This window comes from Aulonocara stuartgranti (genome assembly GCF_965226115.1).
Source record: "Aulonocara stuartgranti genome assembly, chromosome: 22".
NCBI classification, from domain to species: domain Eukaryota; kingdom Metazoa; phylum Chordata; class Actinopteri; order Cichliformes; family Cichlidae; genus Aulonocara; species Aulonocara stuartgranti.
In genome coordinates, this window is record NC_138957.1 from 37,162,060 (window position 1) to 37,185,618 (window position 23,559).

General features: G+C 43.7%; 1 protein-coding gene across 7 annotated transcripts; it reads left to right on the forward strand.

Moving 5' to 3' along the window:
* Window positions 1-4,962: 4,962 nt before the first annotated feature.
* Window positions 4,963-22,720, forward strand: LOC309698594 (uncharacterized protein). 7 transcript variants are annotated; one of them, XM_082521133.1, is made up of 10 exons: window positions 4,963-5,060; window positions 5,742-6,020; window positions 8,261-8,509; window positions 11,846-11,935; window positions 12,121-12,225; window positions 14,651-14,716; window positions 15,029-15,106; window positions 15,213-15,263; window positions 15,471-15,539; window positions 15,662-16,258. In XM_082521133.1, the coding sequence occupies exons 1-10, from the start codon at window positions 5,000-5,002 to the stop codon at window positions 15,730-15,732; spliced, it is 1,119 nt and encodes a 372-aa protein (XP_082377259.1). In that variant the 5' UTR covers window positions 4,963-4,999; the 3' UTR covers window positions 15,733-16,258. The 7 variants fall into 7 exon arrangements, with proteins under 7 accessions (XP_082377259.1, XP_082377260.1, XP_082377261.1 ...); XM_082521134.1 differs by having other exon boundaries at window positions 15,029-15,097; XM_082521135.1 differs by having other exon boundaries at window positions 12,130-12,225.
* The last annotated feature ends 839 nt before the right edge of the window (window positions 22,721-23,559 follow it).

A 23,559-nucleotide genomic window follows, 5' to 3' on the forward strand; every position in this document is an offset into this window, starting at 1 on the left:
CACGTGAAACACTAATCCGCTCTCTTCTTCTAAGATCGTGTCAAACGTTCCTTTTTGGTAGAGCTTGTAGTTGAGGCTGTGATCATGTGACCCTGAACATCATTTAGCCATGTTGCTGTCGGCTCAGGCTGCTGGCAGATACAACTTTCTGTTTTTCTTTGCATCTAAAGAACAACTGAAAGCATCATAGGCCTTTCTGCCATATGCAAATGATGCTGCTGCAGCAGAATGGCAGTGTTTAAGTGGAGCTATAAGAGCAGGAATTCATGCTTTCTGTGCTTCTGGTGGCAACGTGTTTGTGTTTCACGCTGTAGGCGTCCTCCTAATACACACTGACCTTTAACCAGTGCAAACAAGTATCAGTGTCAGAGGGAATAACACAAAAACACACAGCAAAGAGCACAAACCAGCTCGTTCTATTTATAGTTCACACATCAGAGAGAAAGAAGTTTGAAGTGTAGCTGTGAAACACCGTCGTGCACACGGACGTCAGCAAACTGTTTCAAGTTTCATTGTCAATGACAGAAAACGGTGTAGCAACACGTACCTGTAATCAGTGATGGGTAGGTTACTGTTAAAATGTATCCCACTACAGATTACAGATTACATTCTGAATACTTTGGATTACTTAATATATGATCATGCTTTTTACAGCTACATGAATGTGATTTATTACTATTACTGAAGGTTACTCTCCACACCAACACCAGCTAGATTCAAATCATAATATAAATGAGTAACAGTAGGTGGACATTAGGTAAGGCTGCACTTTTTGCAGCGATCTCGTATAGAAAACTATTCCACGCGTATATAAAACAGGTCCGCGGCTCCGAAGCGTAGTAAAGGACCTCTGGCTAATACGTCGGGTTCGTGTCGGCTCGTAGCTGAAAACTAGCTTTACTTTGTTGTCTGGGTCACTTTGCTAGCAGAGACAGAGAGAGGCGTTGAAAGGCTGCTGCAACGGGACTTATTGTTTCAGAGGAAACAGGAACACGGTGTACAGTCGAGTCTTAACAGCTTACTTACAGCTGGGCTCGTCAGGCTGCTGTGGTTGTTATTATATTTACATGCTTCCAGCTCCCGTTTCTGCTCCGTGACAGCTCCTACTTTTCCTTTTTCTCCCTCACTCACAGACACATCACGGGTCCATCCTCCCTGCAGCACAGACTACACTGCCCATCAGGCTTTAGGGCGATGCCTGTAACACTTCCTGTTGCCTTCATATTAAATATATTTTTTGAACAATAATTCTTATAAATATTTCTTCACGTCATTATGCAGGCACAAGTACAGGTGACATGGGCGGCGAGAGTGAGACACAAACATTACAGCCTCTTATTGTGTGTTTTCTTTGGGTTTCCACCGTTCTGGGATTCTGGGCTGGTGCTCCCTCTGGTGGTCCCTGGTGTTAGTGTTCCTCTGTCTCGTCAGGTTAATCAGGTCCAGCTGTGTCTCCCACCTGTGTGTGATTTCCCAGTGTCCCTCTGTGTGTATGGGTGTGCTCGTTACTGTCTGTGAATCCACTGTGTGCTCTCCCTGCTGTCCTCTCTTCGTGTTCAGGTTTGCTGTTCTATAGTTTAGTTTCTCCCAGTTTGGATTATTATTAAGTTCTGTTTTTGCCACTTTGTGTTCTGTCATTTATAATAAATCTCCATCGCATCTCTGTAACTGCATGCGAGTCCTTTTTCCCACACACCAGACCACTGCTGCGCCAGCTGTGACAAACACTGCCCGCAATGAAATTCTTACACTTGTGTTCCCCAACTTTACACGGACATATAGGAAGTATACAGGTGTGTTAAAGAAAATAATAATATTAAAATAAAAAATCCTGAAAGTATTAAAATATTAATAGTTTAATATTTACAGTTTGTGCAAAAACTGTGCAGTGAGGATTTAAAGTGGCATTGTTTAAAATGACAGTGTGTAGAGTCCAGTGGTTTGTAATGGTGTGTATCGAATGTCAGCAGTTCAAAAGCCTGATGGCTTGTGGGTAAAAACTGTCCCTGTGTGTGGTAGTGCGGGTCTGGATGCTCCTGAGCCGCCTGCGTCGTCCTCATGCAGCGCTGTCTGCAGAGATGCTGCATGGCTGCACGTTCAGTCCTGGTGATGCTGTGCTGACCTCACCACCCTCTGCAGAGCTTTGCAGTCCAGAGTATTACAGCTGCATCAATGGTGCATCGACAGAAGTTTTTATTATATTTAAAAAAATAATAATTCTGGGGTTCATGCTGAATCTTCTCAGGCGCCGCAGGAAGAAGAGCCGCTGTCTTGCTGCTCTTGTGATCACACCAACATGTTGTGACCAGCTCAGATCCTCGCTGATGTTGATGCCTCTGAAGCAGCTGACTCTCTCCACCTCTGCTCCTTCGATGTGGATGGGGGTGTGGCCTCCTCTCTGCAGTCTGCTGTAATCCACGATGAGCTCCTGGTTTTGCTGACGTTGAGCAGCAGGTTGTTGTCGTGGCGCCGTGATGTCGGGGCTCTCACCTCTGCCCTGTATGCCGTCTCATCTCCATCAGAAATGCAGCTGATGATGGTGGTGTCATCTGCAAATTGGATGATGGTGTTGGAGCTGTGTGTTGCTGTACAGTCGTGGGTGAACAGGGTGTACAGCAGGGGGCTGAGCACACATCCATGGGGGGCACCTGTGCTGAGTGTGGATGAGGTGATGCTGCCGATGCGAACCACCCGAGGTCTGGCTGTCAGGAAGTCCAGGATCCAGCTGCACAGGGAGGAGCCGATGTTCAGGTCACAGAGTTTCATGACAAGTCTGGATGGTATGATGGTGTTGAAGGCGGAGCTATAGTCTATGAACAGAATCCACACATATGTGTTTTTCTGCAACTTCCTCTGAATAGAACAGAATAGAAGAGGCCTTTATTGTCATTGCACATGTACAACGAAATAAAGTACAAGACTGTGGTTTAAAAATGTGAATTTGTTAACAGTTAGCAGGTAAATCAGTCACTGCCTTCACACAAACATAGACTGAGTCATGATGTTGCACAGAGCATTCGGGAAGAGACGGGAACGCAAACACACAGCAGGCTGAACGGGAACAATGAGGTGGGCCAGCCAATCAGAAAGAAGCAAGGGCCGATCACACCAACTCAGAGCACTGCTGGCCAGAAGCATCCCAGAAGCAGTTCACCGTAAACTCACGTCGATTTTCAAAATAAAAGTCCTGCCACAACTTCCTGTCACACAACAGGTGTTTTCCCAGTTCGTAAGAGCCACCTCACACACTGGGAAACCGAACAGGTGCACGCAGCAATGAATTTTGTTCACTCAGATTTAGCTTTTCTCTGCTCAAAATAAATTTCTCCTCAAAATACAACACTTGCACCTGCAAACTTTTTTTACGTGCGCTCAGAATAGTGGCACGAAAATAACGCCAGACCCTTCCCTCCCCTTTGCACAGTCGAGGAGCGTGTCAGGAGACATTTCACTGCATGTTGTACTTATGCATGTGGCAAATTAAGAATCTTGAATCTTGCCCACTGTGGGCCTGTTTTTGTTTGTTTTTTTACTTTTAGCCACTCCCACATAGGGGCGTCACCACACAGTCGATTTGGCAGATTTTTACACCAATTGTGCTTCTTGATATTAGCAGAAAGGGACTTCTGTTTCCTTGCACACTCAAACCAGGGGAGTCAAACATGTACTCTTCTACAAAAACCCTTTGTGTTATATGTGTTTCCTCTCAGCAAACCCACTGTGGGTGAGCCAGAGACGATGACGGGGTCCTGCAGAGTAAAACTAATGTGGAGCTTGCAAAAGCTAGGGTACTTGCTGTCGACCCTGTGAGGGCGCGTTTGGGGGTTTGCTCACACACGGCCCTACGGCTCACCCACAGCTACCCACTGTGGGCGTGCACAGGCATGCGTGCCAGGCTTTACGCAGTGTGTCTATAAACTGAAGCAGTTATCTCACAGCGGCTGCTGATCCACGAGCACCAAACAATTAGCATAATTGTGACATGCATCTGACAAAGCAGCATGAAGATGAGAATGCACTGCAGGAAACTAACAAAATAAAACAGGAAGTACGGTGGGACACGGGAGGAAATGGAGGCGCTATAAACGCAAAGTCATATCGCGTTCAAACATTAAAGAAGCAGGACGTCAGGACTGTGGAGTCTAGAGACAGAGTTTCTGATGAGCTGCTGCTCATGTTGAAGAAAGAATAGTTATCAGGTCCATCGTCAGCAGGAAGTGGAAGCAAACATTCGTGCATATTAATGTTCCTGCTGTGTGTGTGTGTGTGTGTGTGTGTGTGTGCATTTACTCTGGTGCATTTACCGTTTCCTCTAGCTTGTGTCCAGAGTCACATAGACTGTATATGAATGATGGACATGGCTGCTTCTACTGTGATCGGTGCAATCAAGCTGCGCTGCAGTCACGTTGACTAAATGCTTGTCAGTCCTAAGATGGAGCGTAGCTGCTTCATCACAAATGAAACAGACTTGAATCTGATGCTTGAAGTTTTCTCTGCGTCTTTCTTTTACGAAGCCTGCTGAAGCAGTTGTTCTGAATTGGTTCCATATAAACTGAATTGGATTAAAAGTTATTCATAGAAACACTAAAGTTATGTGTAAAGCGTTTACTGGGGTCCCCATACGCTTCACAGGAGTCGCCCCCTGGTGGCTGATATAAATAATGCGGTTTTAAAGAGTTTGAAACCACAAGGGCTTCTTCAAACTTCCCCATCTTTTATATACAGTCTGTGATTTGGGTCCATAATGATTTAAGGCGCTGGTTTTAACGAGTATCTGTTTCCAGTCAACAACAACATAAAAATGTCCCCATTTAAATGGTAACATTGAAACATGTTCATAGACTATAAAAGGAGCATCTGTTACCTCTTACCCACAAACAAGTTTGTGTCTGTGGTTGTAAAGCTGTGTGGTTACGAGCAGCAGGAGGAAGAACAGACGTGTTCAGTTCCTGCTCTCAGATCACACAGGAACTGTTCAGACACTTCGCACTGTGTGAGGATGAAGGTGAACATCTTCTGCTGCCTGTTGGCCTGCACTCTGGGCTCTAATGTCGCTGCAGGTGAGACTCTTTCACTCTATTCACATTTACATATTTATAGTTTACATATGAGACTCAGATAATAAAAGCTGTGAAGTTCAGTGTGAGACTGTGTGCTTGGATAAAGGTGTGACCGCAGCTCAAAGTGTGCGACGTGTCGTGTCACAGTTTTTATCTCACTGACTGTAAATCTGTCATAAAATTATCCCTCAGTTATTTTACAGATGAACGAAGCCATTTTGTTCGGACTATAAAACGTTAGAAAAGACTGAGTGCTTCATACGACAGTTCAACCTCCAATCAGGAAATTAGTGTTTCCTGATTGAAGCTGCGATCATGAAACATCAGTACTAAAACAGCTGAGTGACATGTCGGTGCCGCTCCATTTCCACTCTCACATCCTTCAAAGAAGCTTCATTATTACAGACAGTCTGACCACAGTGGACAGAAATCATGCTTGTGCTGTTACTCTGTCAGATATCGGCCTGGTTGGTGATTTTTAGTTCTGTATATGAATCTTGGATGATTGGCAGCTTTGAAATTCTTCCTTCACTGATCATGTAACAAAGTTTAACTTCATGAAACTTTGGGATCAAAGCATTAAGGAACGCTCCAGTTAATGTCAGTCTAGACGTGTGATGTTACCGTGTGTCCACAGCATCTGAAGGTTTATGTGATTCTGAAAACTGTTTGTTTTTGCAGGTTTGACCCATGAAGGAGTTAAGGAGGGGACGCAGGTCACTCTGCCCTGTCCTCACTCTGTGGAGGGTGGAGTGAGGTGGAGCAGAGAGAGTGGAGGAAGCAGAGCTGACATACTTACAGCTGATGGAGACAAAACTACAAAACACATCAATGATCCACAGAAACGATACAGTTCACTGGCTGACAGGTCTCTGATCGTCCTCAGAGCTGCTCCCTCAGACTCTGGCAGATACTTCTGTAACCATGAAGCAGCTGTGGAGCTGACAGTGATCCCATCAGGTAACATCATGTTTTTCTATTTTCTGTTTAAAATCCATCTCTGTTACTGGTGACATGCAAACATATTTTAAACACTTTTACAACAACATTTATCTGCAAACATCAGATAAATAACCAGCAGCTACATAATAATGGTAAATGGTCTGTATTTGTACAGCGCTTTACTCCGTCCCTAAGGACTACATTCAGTCATTCACACACTGGTGATGGCAGCTACATTGTAGCCACAGCCACCCTGGGGCGCACTGACAGAGGCGAGGCTGCCGGACACTGGCACCACCGGGCCCTCTGACCACCACCAGTAGGCAAACATGGGGTTAGTATCTTCCCCAAGGAGGCAGCCTGGGATCGAACCACCGACCTTTTGATTAGTGGCTGACCTGCTCTGCCACCTGAGCTACAGCCAGAGCAGAGATAAAGTCTTATCTCTGCTCTCTGTAAACTCAAACCACAGTGTATCTGAACTTCAGCTGATATGATGATTCGTGGCGCAAGAGTTGGGAGTTCGTCTTGTAATCTGAAGGTTGCCGGTTCGAGCCCCGGCTTGGACAGTCTCGGTCGTTGTGTCCTTGGGCAAGTCACTTCACCCGTTGCCTACTGGTGGTGGTCAGAGGGCCCGGTGGCGCCAGTGTCCGGCAGCCTCGCCTCTGTCAGTGCGCCCCAGGGTGGCTGTGGCTACAATGTAGCTGCCATCACCAGTGTGTGAATGGGTGGATGACTGGATGTGTAAAGCGCTTTGGGGTCCTTAGGGACTAGTAAAGCGCTATATAAATACAGGCTATTTACCATGATCACACTGAAGCATTTTTGGGTTTTTGTGCAGTGACCGACTTTATGTTGATGATGTCATTCTGTCTTCAACATCAGAAACCTAAAACCCTAGCAGAGATAACCGGTATCATTAGGGATGGGTATCGTTTAGGTTTTATCCAATACTGGTGCCAAACCGGTACGTTTGAAACGGTGCCGGTGCTTAAACAATGGAAAACCCAAACTTTGTCCAAAAACCTCTCATGTTTAACTGTTTTTTTGTAAAAAGATAACAATGTTAGCCTTTTCTGCAGCTATGGGGCATATATGGCATCACTCTTGGCTGGAAGCTTAAACAATGGAAAAAAACACAAACTTTGTCCAAAAACCTCTCATGTTTAACTGTTTTCCACTTTTTCTTTGGTCATTTTAGCCTTTTTGGCCAGGGTGAAGGGAGTATCTGCCATCAAACAAGAAGACAGCCACATGTAGCTATGATGATGTTTGCTAGTTCACCTTACATGCATTAATGTAATAACGTGGTTAGCCTACTCAACGTAAATTACACACGAACAACATTAAGCTACTCACGCAGAGAAGAACGGCTGCTGCATCATCATCCTCATCATTTCGGCTACACTGGCAGGGCTAGGGGCCAGGACTCTCCTCTTCGGGTTCTTGGGGGATGTTGCTAACTCCGGGTCAGATAACAGGCACCACACCCGCAGTAGATGTGCTCGGTGTGAGGTCTCGCAGCAAGCTATCATACGGCGCATTTCTCGGCTTTAAAAAAAAAACAAAAAAAACCGCTATGTGTCGCCAGGTGTTTCATCGGATTCGAGGTGTTACCTCCTTTGACAGTATCACAGTATCAGCTTAAAGCACTTGTTGCTGCTGAGTTTGCATCTTTTGCTGTGATGTACAGCCAGACTTTTGACCGCTTCGCCTTGGACATTTAATCTATAGCTCTGCTCTAAAAGAACGCACGTACCTGGACCCGCCTACTATCCTCGGAAACGTAAAATGATTGGCTAGAATCTAAAGTGTATCACATCTCAGGAAAAAAAAAATAAAGCACCGAAATGTGCGCTGCTTTTCGGTCCGGTTACTACCGTTTATGTCAGAACTGGTACCCATCACTAGGTATCATCACCGAGTTATCAAGTCAGAGCGCAGACTTCCTGTTTGAAGTGGCGGCTCGGGCCAGCTTCACACAGCCTGTAGTAGCTGTGTGCTGCCACCAGGGGGCAGTGCGCAGATATACTGTGTGGACTCGTGTCTGTCTGTGCTGTTGTTGCTGCCTGAGCTCCAGTTTGATGGAAACAGATAAATAGAAATGGATGCAGTGAAACAGTGAAAACAATGAACGCTGTCGGCTGCAGCCCTCTCTGTGCTCCCTGTCCTCCTCTTTCCTGTTGACGTCCACCTTTAAACCAATCAGCACGTTGGAAAGAATCACTTTAATGATAAATGTCATGAATTCTTCACAGGAACAACAATAGTGAGTGTTGCAGAGAGGAGCAGCATCACTCTGAACTGTTCTCATGATGTTGGAGGATCAGCTGTTCCCACGTGGAGACGAGACTCTGGAGAAATAAATGAAGGAAGGATTTCTGTTTCCACGGAGGACACAACATTACGTATAAGAGAAGCTGAGCCTGCTGACTCTGGACTGTACTACTGTGATGGAGAACCAGCTGCTTATCTGAATGTGACCAAAGGACAGAGATCTGACAGAGGTGAGACACATGAACCCAAAAGTAACACAGAAATGTTTTTGTAGAGTTTCCTCTGTTTTCTGCCGCTCTCCACAACAGTCGCCGACCACCGGCTATCCCGCCGTGTCGCTGCTGCAGTCTCTCATGCTCTACCTCTAGCCCCCTTCATCTGCCCCGCCAGGTCCTCTTATTGGCCTACGGTGGCCAAGGGCGAACCCTGATTGGTCACAGTCTTAACTGGCATGCCTGGAAGTCTTCCGGCAACACGTCAACAATATATACAATAAAAGCATGCAATGAAACTGTACGAATAAAACACTGGACATTATTAAAGATAATAAGACAACAACAACAACAACTACCACACCACCACCACCTACTACAACAACAACAACTACTGCAACAACTCATAAAGCATCAGTAACACCTGCATCACCCCCCGATGCTCCAATTCAATTCAATTCAATTTTATTTATATAGCGCCAAACCACAACAAAAGTCGCCTCAAGGCGCTTCATAGATACAGAGAAAAACCCAACAATCATATGACCCCCTATGAGCAAGCACTTTGGCAACAGTGGGAAGGAAAAACTCCCTTTTAACAGGAAGAAACCTCCGGCAGAACCAGGCTCAGGGAGGGGCGGGGCCATCTGCTGTGATTGGTTGGGGTGAGAGAAGGAAGACAGGATAAAAGACATGCTGTGGAAGAGAGACAGAGATTAATAACAGATATGATTCAATGCAGAGAGGTCTGTTAATACATAGTGAGTGAGAAAGGTGACTGGAAAGGAAAAACTCAATGCATCATGGGAATCCCCCGGCAGCCTACGTCTATTGCAGCATAACTAAGGGAGGATTCAGGGTCCCCTGGTCCAGCCCTAACTATATGCTTTAGCAAAAAGGAAAGTTTGAAGCCTAATCTTGAAAGTAGAGATAGTGTCTGTCTCCTGAATCCAAACTGGAAGCTGGTTCCACAGAAGAGGGGCCTGAAAACTGAAGGCTCTGCCTCCCATTCTACTTTTAAATACTCTAGGAACAACAAGTAGGCCTGCAGAGCGAGAGCGAAGTGCTCTAATAGGGTGATATGGTACTACAAGGTCATTAAGATAAGATGGGGCCTGATTATTTAAGACCTTGTATGTGAGGAGCAGGATTTTGAATTCTGGATTTAACAGGAAGCCAAAACAGGAGAAATCTGCTCTCTCTTTCTAGTCCCTGTCAGGACTCTTGCTGCAGCATTTTGGATCAGCTGAAGGCTTTTCAGGGAGTTTTTAGGACTTCCTGATAATAATGAATTACAGTCGTCCAGCCTGGAAGTAATAAATGCATGAACTAGTTTTTCAGCGTCACTCTGAGACAGGATATTTCTAACTTTAGAGATGTTGCACAAATGGAAGAAAGCAGTCTTACATATTTGTTTAATATGTGCGTTGAAGGACATGTCCTGGTCAAAAATGACTCCAAGGTTCCTCACAGTGTTACTGGAGGCCAAGGTAATGCCATCCAGAGTAAGAATCTGCTTAGATACCATATTTCTAAGATTTTCAGGGCCGAGTACAATAACCTCAGTTTGATCTGGATTAAGAAGCAGAAAGTTAGCGGCCATCCAGGTCTTTATGTCTTTAAGACATTCCTGCAGTTTAACTCATTGGTGTGTGTTATCTGGCTTCATGGACAGATAGAGCTGGGTGTCATCTGCATAGCAGTGTAAATGTATGCTATGTCTTCTAATGATGCTGCCTAAGGGAAGCATGTATAATGTAAACAGAATTGGTCCTAGCACTGAACCCTGTGGAACTCCATAATTAACCTCAGTGTGTGAAGAGGACTCTCCATTTACATGCACAAACTGGAGTCTATCAGATAGATATGATACAAACCACTGCAGCGCAGTACCTGTAATACCTACAGCATGTTCTAATCGCTCTAATAGGATATTATGGTCGACAGTATCGAACGCTGCACTGAGGTCTAGCAGGACAAGCACAGAGATGAGTCCACTGTCAGAGGCCATAAGAAGATCATTTGTAACCTTCACTAAAGCTGTTTCTGTGCTGTGATGAGCTCTGAAACCTGACTGAAACTCTTTAAATAAACCTCTGCAGATGATCTGTTAGCTGTTTGACAACTACTCTTTCAAGGATGTTTGATATAAAGGAAGGTTGGAGATTGGCCTATAATTAGCTAAGACTGCTGGGTCTAGAGATGCTTTTTGAGTAAAGGTTTAACTACAGCCAGCTTGAAGGCCTGTGGTACATAGCCGATCATTAGAGATAGGTTGATCATATTTAAGATTGAAGCATTAATTAATGGCAGGACTTCTTTGAGCAGTTTTGTAGGAATGGGGTCTAAAAGACACGTTGATGGTTTGGAGGAAGTAATTATTGAAGTTAACTCAGAAAGATCAATTAGAGAAAAAGAGTCTAACTTAACATCAATGGTACTAAGAGTAGCTGTAGATAATATTACATCTGTGGGATGATTACTGGTAATTTTTTCTCTAATGTTAAAAATTTTATTTGTGAAGAAGTTCATGAAGTCATTACTAGTTAACGTTAAAGGGATGGTTGGCTCAACAGAGCTCTGACTGTTTGTCAGCCTGGCTACAGAGCTGAAGAGAAACCTGGGGTTGTTCTTATTTTCTTCAATCAGTGATGGATAGTAAGATGTTCTGGCTTTGCGGAGGGCTTTCTTATAAAGCAGCAAACTATTTCTCCAGGCTAAATGATGATCCTCTAGATTTGTGACACGCCATTTCCTCTCCAGATTACGAGTCATCTGCTTTAGGGTAACACAGAAATGTTTTTGTAGAGTTTCCTCTGTTTTCTGCCGCTCTCTGCAACAGTCGCCGACCACTGGCTATCCCGCCATGTCGCTGCTGCAGTCTCTCATGCTCTACCTCTAGCCCCCTTCATCTGCCCCGCCAGGTCCTCTTATTGGCCTACGGTGGCCAAGGCAAACCCTGATTGGTCACAGTCTTAACTGGCATGCCTGGAAGTCTTCCGGCAACACGTCAACAATATATACAATAAAAGCATGCAATGAAACTGTACGAATAAAACACTGTACATTATTAAAGATTAAAAACGATGAAACACAGCAACTCATGCACAAATGCTTAAAAACACAAAGTTAAAACATGTCAGCTTCACCGCGTGACATTAATCAGCATCAGTCAGACAGCATCCAATCATTGTTCACAAATCACAAGATGTTATGTGAAATTCTTCAGTTCAGTTTTTTACTTTGTTTGTATGTGGAGTTTGTTTGTAACCAACTCGTATATTTAAAGTTCAATCGTTGATTTTTAAGCTGTTATTTTTTATGTATCTACATTTTCTTTTTTCTGTACTTAAGATAATAAGACAACAACAACAAAAACACCACCTACTGCTACAACTCATACAGCATCAGTAACACCTGCATCACCCCCCGATGCTCCATCAGGTATGATTGCATCAAAGAATCTAACGAGTGCAGTTGAACAGATTTAAATGTAAACATGTTCATCTCTTCTGGCCTGTAGCATAAATGACCTTTAGAGTGAGGTCTGATGTGTTTATATATTAAATATTACAGAGAGTCCATGTATGTGATGCATGATCCGTGTTCATCACTCTGACCTTGTCCAGCTTTTCCAGTGCAGAGTTTCCTGATAGGAACTGGTCTTCTTCTTCTCTCCATCTTCATCCTCATCACTGCCTGCTTCATGTGGAGATGCAGGTCCAGCAGACGAGGTGAGTAAAGAGAAACATGACCAGAATCTGTGGTTTACATGACTTATTCATTGGTTTAGACATGTTAGTCGCATCATTCTCACATATCTGCTGTGGTCCAGTTTAGCTTCCTTCACTCGGTTCTTTTGAAGAAATCAGAAAGGTCACAGGAGACGTATCAGTGAGGTTTAAAAACTATGTAGTGACTTCCTAACAGCTGTTCCTCGTTCCTTCTTCGATGGACTGTCTTCGGTTTTATTCAGGATCTCCTTTGAACCTCTCCACCAGTGGATTCAGGTTGTATCTGACCTCTGTTACCAACTTCTATGACATTCACGGCAGCTTCCCACCACAGTGTTGTCTGCACCCGCTGGGTGCTGCATCCCAGCTGGTCTGCTATGGAATGAGATTCATGTAATAACAAATGGCATCAGCCGGGCTCTGCTTTGTCTTCTGTAACTTATTCAGAAAGAAGAAGCTCGACGTCTGACAGGCACACGTAAACGAGACCATACTTCCCCCGTTATGGCTTCCAGTACGTTTTAGGATCGACTTTTACAGACAGGCAAGCAGAAGCGATGCCCCCCACCACCCCAACCCCAATTACACATGCAAACAAAGGATCCTCCTCCACTGTTTACCTATTTAACAAGATAAATTCAATAAGATTAAAACATACTGCACTCCTTCCTGGCTGAAGAATTGTAAAATCTAAGTACTGCCACAGTTGAATAAATACCTACTTTATTACCCCAGAATATTAAGTACATCTTAAATACTTTATATTCTGTTTAAGGTCCTACATTACACACAGCAATCAGCTAATGCTAGCTGGTGCAGGTAGTAACTGACCTCAGAACAGTGAAGCAGCAGCTTGCCTCTCATGCTGCTCTCCCATCAGTTTACTGTTAAAGTCACAGCAGTTTAAACACAATGTAAATGTGCACACGGGAAAAGCTGCAGCTTCATTCAGTGTGAGCAGGACAGACAGACGCCCTCTGACACACTTTGCTACGAGTCTGAAATAAGTGCAGCTTTTAGTGACAGTAGCCAGCTGTGGCCACAAGATGGCAGTAATTCAAAGGATGTATGTACAAACCAAGGAGCTCTGAGAGGAGAGATCGCTTTGGTTTGTTTTTTCATTCATGTCTGTTCTTAGATTTGCCTGTCCTGACGTAACACCACTGTCCTAACACATCTCTGATGCTGGTCGAAGCAGAGGAGACTGGGCCTTTGCTGTGGTGGTTCTGCACTTTGGAGCAGTCTGCCTCCAACACTCGACACTGTAAAACTTTAAAATGTGACTCAGTTTTGATGCTTTTCTTTTCTTGGTGTTCCTTGTTTTTTCTATTTTCCTGCTTCTTTTCAGCTCTGCCTTGATTCCATTCACACAATTTATTTAATCTCATAAATTAGATTTTTAGAAAGTTTAATCTCAGCCTCACTTTTGAGTCACGACCTGTAGGTAACAGGTCAGGACACATCACAGTTTAGCGGTGCCCCCTCAGACTGCTGGATTCCTGGACTGAGTAGTTTCGGATGACTGCCCGTCTGCAGCTGCTCACTTCATGCTCTGTGTGAAACAAGCCGTTCTTACTGGTCAGCCTCCTGTGAATAAGAGTGTTTCAGAGCAGAGTGAAGCCTGGGCTTTTAGCTCACAGGGTTATTGAATATCATGAACATCCACCGTTGGAACAGCATAGATTACAGGACCAGAAAAGGCTTTTTCAGTCCACACGTACAATTATGAGCAGAGGTGCTGCTGTAAATGCTGACATCTGTGTGACATGTGTCCTCTTCTGTTCATCAGCCTGTCAAAGTAAAGCATTTGCTCACAGCTGCAGTCACACTGTGTTTTGGTACTTTTAAGATAAGAGCAGGTTTATCAAATTCTAGATCAGTGTCATTAGCTAAACCAATCAATCAATCAATCAATCAATCAATCAATCAATCAATCAATCAATATTTATTATTATAGCACATTTAAAAAGGACAGTGTCCATCAAACACGAGGTAGCAAAGCAGATTACAACAAAGGCAACAAAAACAGTTAAAAACCATTAAAAGCAGTTATAGTTACAGTTGCACGGCACAGATGCAGACCAGCTGGAAGTCCAAGCCAATTTGTTTCAGAAGCTCGATGGAACAGGTGAGTTTTTAAGCGTGATTTAAACGATTGAATGGAATCTGACATGCGGACATCGACAGGAAGATTATTCCAGAGTTTGGGTGCGGCAATTGCAAAAGCTCGGTCACCTCGGTCACCGTCGGGGCCTTTGTTGCACTAAGAGCAGCTGGTTAGAGGATCTGAGCGCTCTCTTGGGGCTCTACACGTCGAGGAGGTCTAACAGCTAAAAGATTGTTAATAATGCTGTCACAGCTTGACGTCATCACAGGCAGAGTGTTTTAAACTTTAAAGCAGGAGCTGACTCTGATCTGTCTGCAGGGACTGACGAACAGCTCCACGTCTATGATGAGATACCAGCTGGAGCAGAACTTCATCTTATAAATGGTGAGAGTGAAGCAGCTGTGACAGTTTGAAGGACCTGCAGTTCAAAAAAGCGCCGCTCCGACAGCCAAACCCATCTGTTCTCTGATTGGATAGTTACATTTGTGATTGACATGACATTGGCCAATCAGATGAAAGGAAGAAAAACAGGGTCAAAATTCGTACTTGTAACTTGAAACTTGAGTGCAGAGTTTCACACGTATTTTTTGGCTAAGTCCACACACAAATTCTTTTTACTCATCATGTCACTGAACACTGTGAATATGAACACAAGTAAAAATGATGCAAACTCTTACTGAGACTTGTTGTTGACAGGAGGATCAAACCACAGTGATGCCACATACGACACCATCGCTGAGCTGCCACAGACTGGAAACGACACCAGTAACACCTGTGCTGCACTGAACATTCACAGTCACATGATCTAAGCAAACCTTCTGCTGACACTTCATCTCCTTCCACCTTCATGCTGCATCTAATCAAAATATTTCATTTACAGATTTTCCACATTCCTTGACTGCTTCCACTTTCCATGCTGGAAATAATAAAGGTAACTTTAATTCTTGCTTCTGATTTGGACGGGTACTAAAAGAGCCACACGTGAGTTATTTTTGGATAACCCAAAATTATTTTGTGTGATCAAACTTTTGGATCTGGTGTCTTCTAAAGCTGAAAATGTTGATTTGTTGTGTGTAACAGCTTAAAACTGGACTGTTACTTGGATCTGATGAAGACTATTTGATAAACATTTTAACAGGAGGATCAGACCACAGTGATGCCACATACGACACCATCGCTGAGCTGCCACGGACTGGAAACACGACCGGTAACACCTGAGCTGCCACTCAGCACCTCATTTTACACAAACTCATGGTGAACACGCCAAACCTGCACAGCTGTGTTTGTTACACACAACCCACTCAGACTGATGATGTTTATGATCCACAGGTTCTTCACAGCCCGTCAACAACACGTATGTCTTACTGGAGAAACCCAAGAACCAGGCCGGACCGGTGTAGCTTCACCTGAATGTCCTGCTGTCAGGAACAGTCTGCACAGCACAGATGTTCATGGGAACATGTAACATGCATATGTCGAGATTATTCTGAATTATTGTGAAAAGCTGTGTGTGTTACTGTTAGTCGTAATACAATCTGAAAACATGAATACAAAAAAAGCAAACAGTCCTGAACGCTGTCATCAGGTGAAATGTTGCTCTGATGTTTTTAACATGTTGACAGTACAGATGTGTGTGTGCTGTAAGACTGTAAATACATTCATTTAGGAAATTAAGGCAATAAAATGTCATGAAATTGTTTTTAGAGCCTGTTTCTACAGTGGAATTCATCATCAGAGCGACTTTTTTAATCATGTTAAATGACATCAAATGAATGTTTTTATGAACCATTATTGGTGATTACATGTTTGGGAGGTTTACTCAAAGTAATTCTAATGAGAATGCCAACAGAGACCCGGCCTCTGAGAACAGAGAAGTCAATGAGACTTTTTACCTGGATTAAATAAATAAAAGCGTTGTTGGTTAAATCATAAGTGTTTGTTTTTCAGAGGGATTTGGATATATGTAACTATGCAGATCTTCATCTTTGAGGTTAGGCTCCTCCAGACGCTCGCCTGAGGCAGGTGGATCCCTGCTCCTAAACTTCAGACATCTTTACACTCTGCTCTGTTCTTCAGCACCAGCACTGTAAGCCTCATAAAAGCAGATCATGAGTAAAGTGTAATTAAAAAGAGGGCCAGGTCGCCGCATTACAGCCAGCACGGCTACGTGAATGGCCCTACCGACTGTGACCTACGAAGCCCACAACCCTCCATCGAGATGCCTACGTGAGTGATGTGTTGTTCTGAGGGAGGGGGTGAGCAGGTGCCCCCACCACAGCAGTCCTGAGTCTTGGAACTCATCTTCACACTGCGTCACAACAACAAGACATCCACTCAGTTACAGCAGACACAGTAAAGGGACGAGACACACCCTTCAGCCTGCTGTTATGTGGCCTCTTTACACAGCCTGCACCTGGGGTCTCACCTGGTGTGGTAGAGCCCAGCCTCATGGATCTGGTGCTCTCAGTGAAGAACTGATGAAGAGGATTTTAGCTGCCAGTGCTTCTTCATCAATATCTGAATGAGTGACTGATCAGTGTGGTTTCTGACACACAGCTTTAAAAATACTCACTTCCACTGAACTCAGTGGACTCCGTGTTGTGACGTGTAAATGGCTTCTTGTCATGTTATTAATATCCTTTGGTTTCCGTGTGTATTTGTTCTTCCTGCAGCTCAGGTTAAAACCACAAGTTTCCAGCTGATACCACTTTGCCTCCTCTGTGAGTCGTCAGTCCTTACGCTTGTTGATCTGTCTGCAGAGTAAGTAAGACAGAGTATCTGTTTCCAGTCAGCGACAACATAAAAATGTCCCCATTTAAATGTTAACATTGAAACATGTTCATAGACTATAAAAAGAGCATCTGTTACCTGTTACCCACAAACAAGTTTGTGTTTGTAAGGCAGGCTGTGTGGTTACGAGCAGCAGGAGGAAGAACAGACGTGTTCACAGAGGCCGAGTTCCTGCTCTCAGATCACACAGGAACTGTTCAGACACTTCGCACTGTGTGAGGATGAAGGTGAACATCTTCTGCTGCCTGTTGGCCTGCACTCTGGGCTCTAATGTCGCTGCAGGTGAGACTCTTTCACTCTATTCACATTTACATATTCATAGTTTACATATGAGACTCAGATAATAAAAGCTGTGAAGTTCAGTGTGAGACTGTGTGCTTGGATAAAGGTGTGACCGCAGCTCAAAGTGTGCGACGTGTCACAGTTTTTATCTCACTGACTGTAAATCTGTCATAAAATTATCCCTCAGTTATTTTACAGATGAACGAAGCCATTTTGTTCGGACTATAAAACGTTAGAAAAGACTGAGTGCTTCATACGACAGTTCAACCTCCAATCAGGAAATTAGTGTTTCCTGATTGGCGATCAGCAGGTGGTGGTTGTGGCTCGTTGGCCCAGTGTTTTGTGTTTGTGCACTTCTGAATCGTTGCTGTTTTCTTAGAGAGCTTTATGAGATTTGTGCTTCCTAGTTTAGTCCTCTGGTGCTTTTGAGTTTGCTGATCAGGTTGTTCACTTCCCTCTGTGCTTCCTGTGGAAGTCAGTCTTGTCTCCATGGTTGTTTTCCTCTCTCTCTTCCTCACCTTAATCCATTTCCTCTCTGTGTTTCTCCTTTTTCTGCTCCGTCCGTTCTGTTTCCGTGTTTCCCCTGAACAAAAACCACACAGAGCTACTTCCTGTTTTATTTTGATAGTCCTTGTCTCGTGTGCATTGTGTTCACTTTTGCTTGCCCTGTCTCGCTGTGTCTGATTGGTTCCTGCTGTCTTCCCGTGTGTTTCCTTGATCACCCCTGACAGGACAGATGCCTTCCATTAGGCCTCTGTCCTAGTGTCCTCTCTGCCTGAGGACACTCCAGGGCCAAGCACAGCAGTGGGTGAGTTAAACGACAGCGATGGCGAAGCGTGTCAGCCACCTACGACAGGGAGGGAAAGAGATGATGAGCTGCTAGACCTGATCAGAGAGGACACGAGGCAGCAAAGAGAGGCTGAGGAGAGGAGAGCAGGGAGAGGATGGACCGACTGTGTTCACCTCTAGAAAGATTAGTTCCAAAATGAAGAAATTTATTTAGTTGAATATATTTGTGACATTGTTATGTGTTGCATCAGTTTAAAGGTTTTATGTTATTAATAAATTGATTCAAACAAACAGTAATTGTCACTGAGCTCATTTGATTTACAGGCATTTTTAACATGTATGAACACGACGCTAACTTTGAACTATATTACATGGATATTTATTTACTCAGAATGAAGCAAATAACAATAAAACCAGAATATTTGTAATACATCAACAATAATCAGGCCTGGGATCCTCCTGGTTAAACAAACTGGGACACTCAGGTTAACCCTGCAGGGTCTGGTTAAGGAAAAGGTGGAAAACAACATAAACAACTTTAGTAGAAAGTTATTATTTCATTTATTTTAAGTGAGCAAAGCATTATTCTAATTATCAAGCTTGAGTAAAATAAACTAATATGCTGTGAAAAGTCTTCAATGTGATTGATTACTCTTCATCTGTGTAACTAAGCGCAAATAATCGTTTTCAGCTTTGTGACATTTTTACAGCCCATCACACACAGATAAGTTAACATGTGTCCACAGCATCTGAAGGTTTATGGATTTCTCAGTCTGAGCTGTAATTCTGAAAAACTCTGTTTGTTTTTGCAGGTTTGACCCATGAAGGAGTTAAGGAGGGGACGCAGGTCACTCTGCGCTGTCCTCACTCTGTGGAGGGTGGAGTGAGGTGGAGCAGAGAGAGTGGAGGAAGCAGAGCTGACATACTTACAGCTGATGGAGACAAAACTACAAAACACATCAATGATCCACAGAAACGATACAGTTCACAGGCTGACGGGGTTCTGATCGTCCTCAGAGCTGCTCCCTCAGACTCTGGCAGATACTTCTGTGACCATGAAGCAGCTGTGGAGCTGACAGTGATCCCATCAGGTAACATCATGTTTTTCTATTTTCTGTTTAAAATCCATCTCTGTTACAGGTGACATGCAAACATATTTTAAACACTTTTACAACAACATTTATCTGCAAACATCAAATAACCAGCAGCTACATAATAATGGTAAATGGTCTGTATTTGTACAGCGCTTTACTCAGTCCCTAAGGACCCCAAAGTGCTTTACACTACATTCAGTCATTCACACACTGGTGATGGCAGAGAGCAGGATGAGTTTAGTTTAGACCCTCGAGTTTGATCAGTGCTGTCGATGACGTCACTGCGTTTGCTCCTGTATAACACGGCACTTTTAACAAATCCAGTACCCAGTCATCGTTTCCAAATCTCAAGATATTATCAAATGTTTTTGTTTCTTATTTATAGAAATTGTATTTTTTTGAAAACATGCATTTTATTTATTTATGGTACATATTTGGCTAAAATACACATGTGTAATTCTGTCAGTCTTTCTCATTTTCACTTTATGAAATTATATTCTCTGTTGTATTCTCAAGATCATGAAACAACCGCAGCAACAACAACTACAACAGTTACTCATCAGCCTGCAGTGACATCTGCCCCGTCAGGTATGACTCCAACAAAGACATCAGTCAGCTTCACAGGTTTAAATAATTCTCAGTCAAACTTACATCAGCTCTGCTGTTTACAGTATAAATGACGTGTGTGTTTGAGGCATGATGCTCTGGAAGACAAGCTCAGCTGTTCTGAATTACATTAAAAAAACACTGTTGAAGAAACTTAAAGGAAGACTTTGAAAACGTGTCTGATCTCAATGGGAAAAACTATTGCTGCATATCTATAATATGAGCGAGGACGTGTTAGCAATGGAAGGATGCCACATCGTTGGATGGACATGAACATTATAAACCTACAGAGGCTGAATTCAAAGACGCCTCGAGACACAGCAAAGCTTCCAGCTGTGGCACGTATTCAATGTGCCACAGCTGGAGAAGCTGGACTACCTGTGCAACCTGTGGAGGGTCCAGTATCACCCAGTGCTACCAGTAGAGACACTGACCTTAGCTGGATGTCAAACTGGTGAAAACACAGACAGAAAAGAAGAGGAGGAAACGATGTCTGAGACTTTCAGCTGTAAAACTGCTCCTGTGTTGGAGGTCGTCTCATTGTTGCTCCTCTAAGTACAGCTGCTGCCTAGCTGTGCATCAACATCTGGCCTGATGCTAGACTCTGAAGTGTTCCTTTAAGTTTTTGGAGCAGGGTTTATGATTTTAATAAATAGTATGTAGAGTCGATCATGTTTGTTTAATAATTGTATCAGATAATTATTCTTTTGCTTTTCCAGCCAGCCGTCACCTGTTTGACTTGGGGATCCGAGCCCTTGTGGTCTTCGTCTGCAGCCTTGTTCTCGTCATCATTTACTTTATTTGGAGACAAAAGTCCAAAAGACGAGGTGAGTAAAGTAAAAGGAGGTGCTGTGGTTTAGCTGACTTATGTATTTGTTTAGACGCTTTGTCCTGATCAGTCTCACATCTTTATTTCATGTTCAGCTGAAGTCTGGTTTACTTTCCTGCCTTCACTCTGTCTGCTAACTGCTAACACATTAGCCACCTGGGCTAGCACGGTTCAGCTAACAGCTCTGAATCTTGTTTCCAGCATGACATCACAACAGGCAGCATGTTTCACTGTCTTTAAGGAGGAGCTGACTCTGATCTGTCTGCAGGGACTGATGAACAGCTCCACGTCTGTGATGAGACACCAGCTGGAGCAGAACTTCATGTTAGAAATGGTGAGAGTGAAGCAGCTGAGCTGATCTAAACTTTCATCCTTTCTTCTGTTACACTCACAGTCTGAGTAACAGATTCCAGGAAGAAATAAACTGGTTAAATTATTCCTGCTGATAGTTAATCGTAATAATTAATTCTGTGTTCTTTCTCAGGAGCAGCGCCTGCATCAACATGCTGACAGCCCTGCAGGTAAATGTGGAGTTATTGGTTTGATGCTGCTGTTCATGAAAACAGACACTGGAGGGTTTATAAATAGTAAAAGATTAAATTGAACAAAACATAAGATCACAAGGAAAAAATGGATTTTATTTTTTTTAATATATTCTTTAACACATAGAGAGTGAAGAAGAAACACCCAGTGCATCATGGGAATCCCCGGCAGCCTACGTCTATTGCAGCATAACTAAGGGAGGATTCAGGGTCACCTGGTCCAGCCCTAACTATATGCTTTAGCAAAAAGGAAAGTTTGAAGCCTAATCTTGAAAGTAGAGATAGTGTCTGTCTCCTGAATCCAAACTGGAAGCTGGTTCCACAGAAGAGGGGCCTGAAAACTGAAGGCTCTGCCTCCCATTCTACTTTTAAATACTCTAGGAACAACAAGTAGGCCTGCAGAGCGAGAGCGAAGTGCTCTAATAGGGTGATATGGTACTACAAGGTCATTAAGATAAGATGGGGCCTGATTATTTAAGACCTTGTATGTGAGGAGCAGGATTTTGAATTCTGGATTTAACAGGAAGCCAAAACAGGAGAAACTTGCTCTCTTTCTCCTTGTTAATAATCTCTCTTGTTTAACAGCTGTTTCAGTTTTTGAGCAAATCAAATTCAGGACAAACAACACGAGCAGTTATTGATGAGTCTGAGTGCTGCAACCAAGAGAAAACCACTGAACTGTGAAGTCATTTATATGATCCTTACACACTCGTCTCACTTTTGCTTATGAATCACTGACAGTTTAAATCTGTGAATATCTTTGAAAATGTACCAGATGCAACAACGTCTCAGTATTTATGTTTGTGTTTTTATAAACTCCTCTCATCGACTGCAAAGCAAAGAGAGCTTCATGTGGAGCCAAGAAACAAGGAAAGTTTGGACACACTCATCCTTTCATGTTTCTGTGTTTTTGCTACTCTGTACATTGTGGACACAAACTGAAGACATCAGATACACGAAGCAGGATATCTGGAATTATAAAGAAGATCAATCTAAACATGTTTTATATTTTAGATGCTTGAAGCCAGGTTGGTATCATGTCAGTCATCAGTGGGACTCAGTGATGACCCACCTACACCACACGCACCCTTTGCTGCTTCTGCTCTGTCATAAATATAGAAAATGACCTCATTTTATATCCTTTTGCACCATTTCAAAGCCCAGTGTATTCTGCCTGTGCTGACAGAGTGAAACGCTAAAGATATTTATTCTATGGAAAATCTTCATTTTCTTTTGGTGTTTTATTGTTGTGTAAAATTAAAACGCTGAAGCAGCACCTGTGAGCTCGTCAGCAGCGCTCCTCCAGGTAGCAGCTGCTGTCAGCGTGCCGATCCGGGGAAGACGTCGTTGGTGAAGCCTTGGCTCTGATGAGTGTTTGCTCGTCTCTTTACTCTAATGTTGTTTCTCCTCCCTCTGTGCAGAGCTTCCCAGGATTCCCCTCCTGACTGGGATGGTCCTGACTGGGATGGTCCTGACTGGGATGGTCCTGCCTGAGCGTTGATGCTGCATGTCTGCTTCTCCCTGGAGCACAGCTTCTATTTCCACATTTGTATGACGCATGTTTTTAGTGAAGTCACTGTAAATAAAGGCTGACTGTGATTCCCCTGACTGTGAGTCCACTTCAGTGTACATGACATTATGATACCAATGATAGTTGACCAGACTGATAAAGCTGCTGATATCATGGAGGAAGGTAGATGTGTGGACGGGAAGCAAGGCTGATGCTGGAGATGGATGCTAGCTGTTCTTCCATGGTGCAGATAGAAATGGAGTAGGGGAAGCCTCGAAGGTGGAGCAGGTGAACAGTGTTGTGGAGGTCAGGAGGAGGTCAGACAGGATCATAGCGAGTGGTGATTGGAGCAGAGCTCTGACATCCAGGTGCAGGGAACAGAGGTGACGGAGGTGCTGGGTGGGTTTGGAGAGAGAAATGAAACTGTGATTGTGATGAAGGTGCACACAGGTGGGCTACATCTAACACAGGAAGGGGAAAGTGAAAGCTAGGAGACTGTAAGGTGGTGTCAGGGGAGGGTGTATACCTGCAGCATTTAATGGTAGGATGACTTTGAAGAAGAGGAGGTTGATAGCTAGGTGGTAGCTACAGCAAAGACAAAGGCTGACAGTCACCTTCATGTGACACTGAGAAAAGAGATTGTATCTGAGAGACGAGGAAGGATTATGGACCAGGAAGTTCAGAGGAGTAAGGAGGAAGTGAGGGCAGCCATGAAGAGGAGGAGGCAGCCGTCCACGTGACAAACCTGTGCAGGTATGGAGGTGTCTGAGAGAGAGGGCTGTTTA